This window comes from Muntiacus reevesi, chromosome 6, assembly GCF_963930625.1.
Source record: "Muntiacus reevesi chromosome 6, mMunRee1.1, whole genome shotgun sequence".
Taxonomy (NCBI): domain Eukaryota; kingdom Metazoa; phylum Chordata; class Mammalia; order Artiodactyla; family Cervidae; genus Muntiacus; species Muntiacus reevesi.
The window spans coordinates 7,370,792-7,384,714 of record NC_089254.1 but is presented as its reverse complement, the minus strand read 5'-3'; the positions used below and the strand labels follow the sequence as shown (position 1 = coordinate 7,384,714).

General features: G+C 43.2%; 1 protein-coding gene across 1 annotated transcript in view; it reads left to right on the top strand.

Annotated features, from left to right (window-relative positions):
• The window catches only part of ABCA13 (ATP binding cassette subfamily A member 13), a 366,717-nt gene continuing 352,794 nt past the window's right edge, over nt 1-13,923 (top strand). Inside the window, exon 1 of the mRNA XM_065938900.1 lies at nt 1-69. Coding sequence (XP_065794972.1) covers nt 1-69 — 69 coding nt within the window. The remainder of the gene's footprint in view (nt 70-13,923) is intronic.

The following is a 13,923-nucleotide window of genomic DNA, read 5'->3' as shown; positions in this document are numbered from 1 at the left end:
ATGGGGCGGGCGGGGCGCCAGTTCCGGGCCCTGGTCTGGAAGAATTGGTTGTGCAGGGTCAGACACCCGGTGAGTGCGGCATGCCCCCAGGCTTCCGGGGTCGTAGAGGGTGGTGAGGTGGGGGCGAGGGGCTGATCTGGCTCACCCCACACACTCATGGAATTGGGGGACACTGGGTTATTGAAATCCAGAACCTACCCCCCGGGGTTAAAGTATTATTAACAAAAGCTGAGCCTTCCTGATCATCTGCAGCATTCGGTCAGAAAACTGCTAATTTAGAAAAACCTATTTTTTTTTTTTTTAAGAGAATTTGAACTGTACTTGGTACTTTGAGCATCTGTGGTAAAAATTGAACTGCAAATCTTCTGGTTGAAAGGACAGAGCATTACATCCTTTTAATGCATAAACAGAACATCACAGGTATGGACTGCCAACCAGGAGGCTACACAGCCTGGGTAACCAGAATTGGCAAGAAGCATCCATTCTATTTTTCTTTGATGTTGTATGTTTAATGTTAATTCACATCTCTTGGGAGCTGCATCCAAATTGCATAGCAAGGCTCTCCTAAGTAGACTGGACTTGTTCAAACCAAATTTGTGCTGATGCTACATAAATATCCTGCACGGGTGTGTTTTAATGAGGTAGAATCAATGGCTTATTATTACACTTGGCTTTATTCCTATGCTTTAATTTAATAATTCCTATTATTACACTATGCTTTATTCCTAATGCTACAAGATTAAAACAAACACTTGAAGATGTCATTTCCAGTAGAAGTAGGCCTGCAGTAATATCTGCGTCATTTCTGATTTTAAAGTCCACACTTAGCGTATGGAGTGTGTGTGTGTGTGTCTGTGTATGTATGCTGACCAGTTCTTCTTTTGGAAGAAATTCAGCGTTTGACATTGAATTTCATTTTGCTAAATTCTCATCTGCAAAATATTCTTGCTTCCTCAAAATAATGTAAAAAATGTTTAAAAAAGATGCTTGCTTTCTCATGCAAAGATCTTCAGGATGAAAATTATTTCAGTTGGAAATTTGTGCAGAATTTTGAAGGTCAGAAACTGACAAGTCAGACTTTGCTTTTGATGGATTATCAGTGCACTGGTGTCTGTGAAAGTGGTTTCCAATTTATGAAAAGCAGATTTTATTGACATTTAGTTGGTTTGGGGGAATGAAGCCTATTTTCCTCTGAAAGAATGTTGTGGGTAGAAGTTAGGTTCTCAGGCTCCACACTTTCTGCTTTTTGTCCACTGATTTAAACCTCAGAACAGCTCAGTAGGACCTCCTGTCTCTCCTTCATTATCAGACCCTTGAATTGTTTTAATATTTTCACGACTGAATGCTGCTGAAATAAATATCCCCTTCAGAAATATTTTATGCATTTATTGGTCTGTTGACCACTCATTTCAATGGTAGCTCCTGTATCCCATCAATCTTTGCCTTATTTTTCTTAGTATTTATCACCTCCTAACACATCATGAGTTTACTGATTGGTTCATTTGCTCTGGAACTCACATTAGATTGTCAGGTCCCTTAGAGCTGAGAGTTTTTCCTGATTTGTTCACCAACATATTCCCCAGCACCCAGAACAGTACTTGGAACAAAACAGGTGTTCAATAACTATTTATTGAATGAGTGAAAGAAGAAAGGAATATAATATTTATTGCATCTCTGCTGTGTGCTAATAATAGATGCCTGCGGAACCTGCCAAAGGTGTGCTCTGCTCTCACGGAGCTACAGGTTAGGACAGAGAACGTGATGGGGTTTACAAGCGCGTGTGTAACGAACCCGCCTTTGGGGAAATATTCCGCACATGTCCCTGCACAAATGGGAAGAGATGTTTGCACACAGTTATGCACCGCAGCGCTGCGTGTAACAGTAAAGGAGCATTGATGACCCCGGGGTTTGGTGCTGAGAGCACGTCCCACCTTGTCCTCCCTCCTTCACTTGAGGCAGATTTCCTCCCTGTAAAGGGAGGTTGTTTGAAGGATTAGAGTCAATGCGTGCCATGCGTTTGCAGCAATGCCTAGCATAGGAGTGAGACCTGTTTTCTTATTTGGCCAGTGTCAGAGATGGTAGAGATGGGGGTCTCAGACATCCATGGGGGGTGGGGGGTGGGAGGTGACCCAGAGGAGTGAGAGAGAAGAGAGATCCAAGGGCAACCCGTGGGTCCTGCCGCATGAGTGGGCTGGAATGGAGCCCCGGGGACCACACGCAAGGAGGAGCTCACATCTCCTCACGCGATGGCCTTGTACAGATGGAGGCCAGACCCCTCTGGGCGAATGTCTTTGACCTACTTTTCATAGCTTTCTTCTGGTCTCCAGTGGTCATCTGTAAATTCTTTGTTCACAGCAGCTTCCCGACTATGAAAATGGGGTGTCAGCAGAAACAGGGTGGGGGAGTAGCCAATCCGACCGAGTGACTACATGGCCTCAAATAAATGTTTCCTCAGTGAATAAAAATTGAGCACTGCATGTAAGATGAGTATACCACTGAGAGAAGCATGTTTCTTTTTATATTTACTTTAAAAATCCCTTCATTTCTATTAGATTTTATTATTATAGTTCCTTTAAGAAACCTTTTATTAGTGACATTTCAAACAGAGAAAAATAGTAGGAATAGTATAGAATGAATGAATATGACCCATCACACTTATATTAATTCTTAGTTTTATGGATTTTTGAAATTCTGTTCTTGGAAAAAGGCGGTTTTAATACAAGCACATTTTTATAATTACTTTAAATTACTTATTTTTTCTCTTGAATGTTGTTTATTGCACAAACAGCACTATAACAATAGGGAAAAGTTTAAAAATCATGTAAAATTCCATTATCCAAATGTGTCTGCTACTGTTGTGGTCTTGTCATTTGGTAGGTGTAATACAATATTTTTATGCGGTTAAAATGGTAGCTTTTTTTTCACTTAACATTGAATCACAATATTTTGAAAGTTGCTGCTTAGTCTTCATATTTAATGGCTTTAATGGACAGTAGTTTATCAGTGGGATATGCATAATTTATCCAACTGTATTCTCGTGTTGGGTGTGCACATTCCTCCCAGTGTACTATTGAGAATAACTTCTTGATGCCTGAAGACATCAAGAATAACTACTTGATGTCTCATGCTGACTCATTGCTCTTGAAGGAATCTCCTGGAGCAGGTTTCTGGTTCAGATGTAGGACACCTGCATATGGGCAGGTAACGGCAGTTGGTGGTGGCCCCAGGGGAGACCAGGTGGGACCCTTCTAAGAAACCTTTCCAACACTGACAAATATCCCCTAGCCATGAGCCATGCTTCTCCACCTGAATTTATGTCCAGTTCAGTTCAGTTGCTCAGTCACGTCCGACTCTTGGCGACTCCATGAACCGCAGCACACCAGGCCTCCCTGTCCATCACCAACTCCCAGAGTCCACCCAAACCCATGTCTATTGAGTCGGTGATGCCATCCAACCGTCTCATCCTCTGTCGTCCCCTTCTCCTCCCGCCTTCAATCTTTCCTAGCATTAAGGTCTTTTCCAATGAATAGACTCTTCGCATCAAGTGGCCAAAGTATTGGAGCCTCAGCTTCAGCACCAGTCCTTCCAATGAATATTCAGGGTTGATTTCCTTTAGGATTGACTGGTTTGATCTCCTTGTTATTAAAACTGGAAAACCATTCAGAAGAATTCTGTCCAGCTAAAGAGACAAAGCTGATCAGCTTTAGTGGGCATTGCCTCTGTGCACCTCTGCGGGGTCCTCTCGGCTGGCCTGGGCCCTGGGAGGAAACAAGCCCAGTCAGGGAAGGTCAGCAAAGGTCATTTGCATGTGTTTTTGGTTTACTCAGAGCATTGATCTAGGAAACAATGGCGTATGGAAAGGCGGGCATCCTTTCAGAGTGTGGGGCAGCCCCAAACTAGGCTGTTTGGGTTTGTTTGCTTTTCCCTCCGGTCATAATCATGATCTCAGCAGAGCCCTTTCTTTCATTATGATTTATCTTAATTTGCTTCTAATTTTCTGGCTGTAGCTTGGTTTTCCTCCCTTGCAGTCTTTCAAAGCACTGGCAATTAAATAAACAATGGAACAAAAGGTGATTTTGAAGGGTGCTCCAGGAGTGCCTGCAAAGGAAGCCTCTTATTCAGGGTTTTGTTTGACTGGAAGTTCCTGCTGTCCTGCGTCACTGCCTGAGTTTAAGAATGTAAGAATATCCACTCTTTTTAAGGTATGGAAAACTGACGGGATTTCAAAAGCAAGGCATCCAGTTTCTCATTTTTCAGTTTGGTTGTCTGTCAGAGTGAAAAAACACATCTCTTTGCTTCACTCTTTTGCTGAAATGGTTACCAGCATATTGGCGGGAGGGGCTTCCCAGGTGGTGTTAGAGATAAAAAACCTGCTTGCCTGCCAATGCAGGAGACCTAAGAGACGTGGGTTCGATCCTTGGGCTGGGAAGACCCCCTGGAGAAGGAAATGGCAACCAACTCCGGTATTATTGTCTGGAGAATTCCATGGACAGAGGAGCCTGGTGGTCTACAGTCCTTGGGATCACAAAGAGTCGGTCATGACTGAGCAACTGACACTTTTACTTTCTTTCATATGGGAGGGAAAATGATAAGATCTTCACAAGGAAGATTGTTTTTAGGATGGTGGGTTAGCTTCTGTGGGGAAAAAAAACACCTGAAAACCACAAAACAAGCTGCCTCCTTATTTGATGGAAATCCTGGAGTCTCCCTGTTTTCTTTAGCCTGCATAGGCCTGGATTTTTCAATGATTAGAAAGACTGAAAAAAACCCAAACCAACCAACCTGACCTCCTAGTAACAATACCTGCAGAGACAGAGGCAGAGGACCTTGGGGCTTGCATGATGCAATTGTCTTGGAGCTGAGGCTGTCTCCTGGGGAAACTTCTAGACTGAAGAGCAACTTTCCAGCCGAGGCTCCAGGGGCCACTTTGTAGGGCCCCGCCCTCAGGTCAGCTCTGCGCTCTCCCCTCCATATGCATCTCCTCTCCCCTTGGTTCTCTCCTGCCGGGGACCTTTCCCTCCTACCCGCCCTGGTCCTGGGGTGCGCTCACCAGCACAGACCGGTTTGAAGCTGAAGCTCCTGGCAAGAGTCTGGCCTGGATACCCTAGTCTCTCCCACTGCCGATTTGGAAAAGAATTGTTTCTTAGGGCCGGTGGGAGGGAAGCAGAGGCATGATGACTGCATCTCATCTTGAGCTTTGTCTCATTGTAGTGGCGTGTTCCGGGAAACAAACTCACTCAGAAGGACAATGCAGATAGTGGAGTGCAGTTTATTACACCAGCGGGCCCAAGGCAGAGCCTCCTCTTAGCCAAGGGCCCCGACCAGTTTTTGGGAAAACCTTGTATACCCTAAGTGTATAAGGTTCCCTGAAACTAGTCTGAACAAAGGAAAAAGAAAGATACAATCAAAGTTAACCCATGATTCATATGCCTTAAGCCTAGTAAGCCGAGGTAGTTAACAGTGGACTGTTATCAATAGGCTCGTGGTCACACCTCCATATGCATAAGAGATTGTACGATTCTATTTGGTTACACAGATAATTAGGGTTTTCTTTTAGGCGATGGAGACCCCTGGGGCTCTTCCTTCCGGGGGGCCTGGTTTTCCAGTTGGTACTTCGTTTGCATAGATACTGCGCAGAAAGCTCACAGTCCAGCCCACGATGGAGTCCTGCTTTTAGGACAGAGCCTGTTCTGTTTCCTCCTTCAGCCTCAGACTTACAAAACCCCCGCTGAGGGTGGGGCCAGGGGCTGCCGTAACAGCCAAACTGGGAGTGGAAGCAGAGCTGTGCTGTGGCCAGGCGGAGCTGTGGGCAGGGAGCCCCTCCTCTGCCCGTCTCCTCCAGCCTGGGTCTGGGTCGTGCTGCCCAGCCCAGTGGCCTCAGACCGGCACCTCTTCAGACCAGGATCCAGACTTGCCTGGTCTTGCCACAGCCTGCCTGGCAGGTTTTCTCAGTCCCATTTCACTGCCTAGGTCCGGAGCCTCACTGCTGGGGACCCCAGGGCTCCCTCCCAAGTTCTTCCAGTGAACAGCCTTCAAAAAACACGTGCAAGGTTTATTTGTTGAGGGCTAGAGCTGGAGAGGGAAATGGCAACCCACTCCAGTATTCTTGCCTGGAGAATCCTGTGGACAGAGGAACCTGGTGGGCTGCTGTCTGTCCATGGGGTCTCACAGAGTCCGACATGACTGAAGCGACTTAGCATGCATGCATGCATTGAAGAAGGAAATGGCAACCCACTCCAGTATTCTTGCCTGAAGAATCCCAGGGACAGAGGAGCCTGGTGGGCGGCCGTCTATGGGGTCACACAGGGTCGGACACAACTGACGTGACTTAGCAGCAGCAGCAGCAGAGCAGCTGAGCTCCAGAAAGGTCGCACCCGTATGGCTGAATAGGACAGGACGCTACAAACAACAAGGGTTAGGAAATCCTTTCTTGCTGGGAATGGTTTGGCCATCTCCATGCGGAGCTGCTAGAGGGCCCTGTCTCTAGTGCAGCTTCATAATCTGTCAGTCTCACAGCTGGTGTGGTGTCAGACCCAGCCACACAGGGACTGCACTGCCCTCCTGAGGTGGCTCCCTTGTCCCAGCCTGCTTAAGAAGTAATGGTCTTAGAATAAATCCAAAATAGCAAGGTAAGCCAACAAGAACTCAAATTACCATCCATCTCAAGGGTTTGTGCTGCCTGTCGGTGGCTTCTCTCCAGAAGGGATGTCAACTGCCGTGATGCCAGCTGGTGTGTCCAGGTTCTGTCTCTCGGCCCTGTCGTTCTCTAGCCATTAGAGTGTGTGTGTCGTCTACGAGTGCATATTAGGGCTTATTCAATAGTCTACCTTGAGGGTTAGTGTAAGGAGCATTTAACATATATATATAGTTGCATACAAACTGCCCATCCTCTTCCAGTTTCTTTGAAAAAATTTTATTTATTTTAATTTATTTTGCTGCTCTGGGTCTTAGTTGTGGCGTACAAGATCTTTAGTTGCAGCATGTGGACTCCTACTCGTGGCACATGGGATTTAGTTCCCTGGCCAGGGATTGAACCTGGGCCCCCAGCCCTGAGAGCATGGAGTCTTAGCCACTGGATCACCAGGGAAGTCCCTCTTCCAATTTCATAATTAGAGGCTTGGCAATTTCTCTTGCTCATGGGTTATTAAGACCTTGCTACATGTATTATCAGTTTCTACAGCTTGTTGTTCTTTTTTTGTGTTTCCTTATTTTTATTGTTCAGATTAAGTTTGTGTATCTTATCTCTCTTTCTCTTTAAAGTCTTTTGTAACTCCCAAACTGCAGGAATTTCATACTTCATTCATCCTTAGGTTTGACCAACATTCTCCTACTGCCTTCTAGTTTTTCTACTATTGAATGTACTATTCTAGACTTCTGTCTACTCAGAGTGCACGTTTGAGCACTGTGTAAGGCTTTACTTTATCTTTGTGACAAAATTCAAATTCAGGTGGCCTAACCGAAGCTTGAATGCTTCCTTGCCTCCCTGAGCCAAAACGCTTTTGTCATATGTTGTGAAGCACAGCTGACTTCTCATGCTGTTTCATACATATCTGTTCTTACACCAATTTCATTTCTTAAAAAGCATCTATACTTTAATATGGGCTTCCCTGATGGCTCCGCAGGTAAAGAATCCGCCCGAAGTACAGGACACACAGGAGGCTTGGATTCGATCCCTGAGACAGGAAGGTCCGCTGGAGGGGGAAAATGGTGACCCACTCCAGTGTTCTTTCCTGGGGAATCCCATGGACAGAGGAGCCTGGCAGGCCTTAGTCTGTAGGGTCACAAAGAGTCAATACAACTGAGCAACTGACGCATGCCTTCACACTTCAGTATGTTCTATTATACTGTTTTTGTGGGATTGTACTCTTTCACAGCTCTTCTTTGCTTTTGGAGCATATATGCTCACCAATTATACTTCAGTGTCATTTTTGAGTTAACAGTGGTATCAGTTAGAATTTGGATCAGCACTGTGTTGGGTGTGAGTGGGTGCCTGGGGGGGGTGTGCTCTCAGCCCCCCTCTTCTGTGCCTTGTGGTCATCTCGGCCATCTATGTCCCTGTGGAAGGAGCAGTCAGCCCCTGGATGTGCTTCCCTTTGCCTTTTTCCTCGCCTATAACCTTCGCCTCCTTTCAGCTGGAGCCTTCTGTATGACTTAGCTGTGGCAGGAAACAATATCAAAATCACTTTTGGGGGGTAGGTATTTTCCAATTGTCTCCTTAGAAGCATCTGTTGAATTGGAATTTTTGTTTCAAAAAGTCTGCACATCAACTGCTTTGAAATAAATAATTCACCTGACTTCTGGAAAGGTTGCACCAATGTGTTCCTCCTAACAGTGTTCCCTTTAACTTGGAGGACCTGTTTGTTTCCTTCCAGTCCTTGAGGGAAGAATTTATTTCTCATTCATTTTTATGACTCACTCCGAACTCTCCCCACCAGTGCCAAAAAGAAGGAAGTGTCCAATGAATGTTTATTTTTTAAATTAAAAAAAAAATTCCAAATTAATTTTTGTTGGTGTATAGTTGCTTTACAATGTTGCATTACTTTCTGCGGTATGGCAAAGTAAATCAGCTATATGCATTTAAATGAATGTTTAAAGTATGGGTTTGAAAGAAAAGCAGTAGTTTTTCAATATAAAGCTCAAAAAATCAAGGAAAGACAGAGTTTATTTGTTTCTCCCTTTCAGTATCAAACTAACTCCATAACCAACTTAAAGGTTTGCAAAAGGTCCTCTTGGGCGGGAAGTTTACACTCTGAAGGAGGGACTGTCGGAAGCCCTGGCTCTGAGCAGCGGTGGATTTGGACCAGCTCAACTGATGGTTGCCATTGGACTTTGGTTCTTTCTTTGTCTGAACCCACTTCTCTTGCAGTGTTTTATAGCAGGGACCTTATAATACTTCTGGGAAAGTCTCCTTTCCTGAGTGCCTGGCATCCAGAAACCTGAGCACTCCAAAGAGACACAATAGAATTTCACGCTTACTGCAAAACCCTTTGTTTCTAAGGAGAAGGGTGGCAGCCTAATTACAGGTTGGACTTCAGGGTCCTGGATATTTGAAACTTTTTAGGCTGTTTTCCTCTTCTCAGCAAGATCTCTGAGATCTCGTGACCTGCTCCTCCCTCCAAGGACCCTCCTTTCCTTCTTCATTTGTTTACAATTTTGCTTTTTGTCCCAATGTGTTTTATTTTTTGTGGTTTTCAGCTGTAATCAAACCCACATGCTACCAGAGCAACTTGGAGGTTTTTTTTTTTTTTTTTTTTTTTTTTTTAACTTGGAGGTTTTTAAGAAGGGTTTAAACTCAATGTGTCAGATGTTTTGTTCAAGTGAGATGGAAAGTTAGCATATTTAATTTGCAGGCATGAGGCTCAGTCTCCAGATTCAGGTTCCATCACAAACAGGTACAGGGGCTCCAGAGAAAAAAATTTTCTCTGTGGTCCCCAGTGATCCTCATTGGGGTCCTCACTGATATTGGGAGGATAAGATGATGGATGAATGAGCACTCTTGAGCACTCAGGGCGATGACAACAAATGGTTGGAGGAAGGCCTGGTCCTCTTCACAAATGTGTCTTTAGCGTTGCCTCCTTGTTGTGGGGCTGGAGGCTGGGCTCCACATGCCTCCAGAGGCGCTCACGCCTTCCTTCTGGGCGAGGATTCTGGTCCTGTGTGTTCTCTGCTGTTTCCCCAGCCCTTATGAGCTGTACACGCCGCTTAACAAAGGAATTCGTTCACTTGTTTTACTGCTCTAGTGCACCAGTACTTTATTGATCCATCCTCCTATTCTTTCTTTTTTTTCCTGCATGACTTCCTCCAATTTTTTCCATTCACAAATAATGCTATTGTACGCAGTCTTGAACACACCTTTGGAAAACAAGTGTAATACCTTTTCAAAAAGTAAGTCTTATGTCGAACCTTTTTTTAGAGGTTAAAACTAGTCCAATACAAGGAGTTCCTTGGTGGTCTGGTGGTCAGGATTCTCCGCTTTCACTGCTGTGGCCAGGATTCAGTCCCTGTATTTCTGTTGATTGTTACTTTATATATATTGACTACATTTGTTAAGCGTATAAATGCATAACATTTTATAGCTTCCTCTTGTAACACCTCTTTTTTTTTTTTTTTTTTTTTTTTTATTTATTTTTTTTTTTAATATTATTTTATTAGTTGGAGGCCAATCACTTTACAACATTTCAGTGGGTTTTGTCATACATTGACATGAATCAGCCATATAGTTACATGTATTCCCCATCCCGATCCCCCCTCCCACCTCCCTCCCCACCCGACTCCTCAGGGTCCTCCCAGTGCACCAGGCCCGAGCACCTGACTCATGTATCCCACCTGGGCTGGTGGTCCGTTTCACCATAGATAATATACATGCTGTTCTTTCAAAACATCCCACCCTCACGTTCTCCCCCAGAGTTCAAAAGTCTGTTCTGTATTTCTGTGTCTCTTTTTCTGTTTTGCATATAGGGTTATCGCCACCATCTATCTAAATTCCGTATATATGTGTTAGTATACTGTAATGTTCTTTATCTTTCTGACTTACTTCACTCTGTATAATGGGCTCCAGTTTCGTCCATCTCATTAGAACTGATTCAAATGAATTCTTTTTAACGGCTGAGTAATATTCCATGGTGTATATGTACCACAGCTTCCTTATCCATTCATCTGCTGATGGGCATCTGGGTTGCTTCCATGTCCTGGCTATTATAAACAGTGCTGCGATGAACATTGGGGTGCACGTGTCTCTTTCAGATCTGGTTTCCTCAGTGTGTATGCCCAGAAGTGGTATTGCTGGGTCATATGGCAGTTCTATTTCCAGTTTTTTAAGAAATCTCCACACTGTTTTCCATAGTGGCTGTACTAGTTTGCATTCCCACCAACAGTGTAAGAGGGTTCCCTTTTCTCCACACCCTCTCCAGCATTTATTGCTTGTAGACTTTTGGATAGCAGCCATCCTGACTGGCGTGTAATGGTACCTCATTGTGGTTTTGATTTGCATTTCTCTGATGATGAGTGATGTTGAGCATCTTTTCATGTGTTTGTTAGCCATCTGTATGTCTTCTTTGGAGAAATGTCTGTTTAGTTCTTTGGCCCATTTTTTGATTGGGTCGTTTATTTTTCTGGAATTGAGCTTCAGGAGTTGCTTGTATATTTTTGAGATTAATCCTTTGTCTGTTTCCTCATTTGTTATTATTTTCTCCCAATCTGAGGGCTGTCTTTTCACCTTACTTATAGTTTCCTTTGTTGTGCAAAAGCTTTTAATTTTCATTAAGTCCCATTTGTTTATTTTTGCTTTTATTTCCAATATTCTGGGAGGTGGGTCATAGAAGATCTTGCTGTGATTTATGTCGGAGAGTGTTTTGCCTATGTTCTCCTCTAGGAGTTTTATAGTTTCTGGTCTTACATTTAGATCTTTAATCCATTTTGAGTTTATTTTTGTGTATGGGTAACACCTCTTTTATTAGGCAGTGCTCCTCTGTGTGTATAATAATGCTCTGTGTCTTCAAGCCTCTTGTTTGATATTACTGTAGTTCATTTATTATTTACCTACTCTATCTTTTTCATCTCTACTTTCATCTGTTCTGTATCCTTATGTTGAATAAACTGGTTTCTGGTTATCTGAAACTTTTCTTTTACCCTCATTTTTGAGAGATGAGTTTTCTGGGTACACAATTCTAGATCAACCAAGTTTCTCCAAGGAATCTAAAGATATTTCAATGTCTTCTGGTTTCCTGCTATTAATGAGCTTTTGGTAAGTCTCATATTCCTTTGAGGTCATGTGTTGTTATTATTTGAATTGCTATTGAGATGTTCTCTCCGACTTCTGTATTTGAAGTTATTAATGTGGATTTCTGTTTCCTGGTACGTGTTCTATTTCCTTTATCAGTGAAACTTGTGTATTTTATATGTTCTGGAAAACTCTCAGCCATTAGTTATTTAAATATTGTCTCACCTGCTTTCTCTCTAGTCCCCTGGAGGGAAATTCTTCCTTTGTAATTCAGTCTTAAAGAGATGGGCATACCAGACCTAACCTGCCGCCTGAGAAGCCTGTATGCAGGTCAAGAAGCAAGAGTTAGAACTGGACATGGAACAACAGACTGGTTTCAAATTGGGAAAGGAGTCTGTCAAGCTGTATATTGTCACCCTGCTTATTTAACTTATATGCAGAGTACATCATGAGAAATGGTGGGCTAGATGAAGCACAAGCTGGAATCAAGATTGCCAGGAGAAATATCAATAACCTCAGATATGCAGATGACACCACCCTTATGGCAGAAATCGAAGAATTAAAGAGCCTCTTGATGAAAGTGAAAGAGGAGAGTGAAAAAGTTGGCTTAAAACTCAATATTCAGAAAACTAAGATCATGGCATCTGGTCCCATCACTTCATAGCAAATAGATGGGGAAACAATGAGAGACTTAATTTTCTTGGGCTCCAAAATCACTGCAGTCATGAAATTAAAAGACACTTACTCCTTGGAAGAAAAGTTTGACCAACCTAGACAGCATATTAAAAAGCAGACACATTACTTTGCCGACAAAGGTCCATCTAGTCAAAGCTATGGTTTTTTTCAGTAGTCAGGTATGGATGTTAGAGCTGGACTATAAAGAAAGCTGAGCACCAAAGATCTGACGCTTTTGAACTGTGGTGTTGGAGGAGACTCTTGAAAGTCCCTTGGACTGCAAGGAGATCCAACCAGTCCATCCTAAAGGAAATCAGTCCTGGGTATTCATTGGAAGGACTGATGCTGAAGGTGAAACTCCAATACTTGGGCCACCTGATGTGAAGAACTGACTCACTGGAAAAGACCCTGATGCTGGGAAGGATTGGGGGTAGGAGGAGAAGGGGGCAACAGAGGAGATGGTTGGATGGCATCTTCGACTCGATGGACATGAGTTTGAGCAAGCTCTGGGGTTTGGTGATGAACAGGGAAGCCTAGTGTGCAGTCCATGGGGTTGCAAAGAGTCAGACACGACTGAGCAACTGAACTGAGCTGAACTGAGTACTTTTTCTTCATCTTGGGAGTTTAATAACCCTAGGTCAACTGCAGCTTTTTTTTTTTTTTTAATTACAGCATACTCTTTCAGTCTGGAGAAAAAATTTTCATCAGTTTTCTCTGTTTTAGGGAAATTCTACTGTTATATCTTTGAGCATATTTTTCATTACATTTGTTGGATTCTGTTTTAAGTATAGCAGTTATCATTATGCTGTGGAGTTTTGCTTTTCAAAGCTGATTCTATTAGCTTTTTGTGTTAATATTTTGACTCTAAAACATTTTTTAAGAATTTGCTGTTATCTCAAACTGTTTGTCTAATGTAGAAAGTATATTTAACCAGTATCTAACTTCTTTTTTTCTGGTTTCTAAATCACTTAGAATTCCACAGTAATGTTTTTTGTTGTTTTTTTCCCCTTAGATCTGTAACCACTTTTTTCATTTAGCATCTTTTTCCTAAGCTCTTATTTTCTGAATGTTTGTTCTTATTACATTGCTCTTTATGAAGCAGATATAAAGAAAGTCTTCATATTATTTGAGTTATTTCTTTTCCAGTCATGCTCCTTGACTTTCTTTTGTTTTGTTTCCCTTCACAGTGTTTAGACAGCTGTTTTTCTTTTCATCTGACTCATCCTTGGGCAGCTTAGCCCAGGTGTTGCATTTGTCCTTGACTCTCTTTTCAGTAAATCTGAGATGAGTTTGATTTCTCCCTCAAACTCGGGTGCAATGTCTGAGTAAATCCTTCATGTGCCAGTTTTCTCCCGCAGGAAGGAGGGAGGCTTGGGGAGCTAGTGGGGATGATGTGCAGTTGTGTTAGCCTCGCTGGGCTCCGAACTCTCCTACATCTTGTCACTCAGCTGTGTCCAACTCTTTGCAACCTCACGAACTGTAGCCTGCCAGGCTCCTGTGTCCATGGGATTCTCCAGGCAAGAATACTG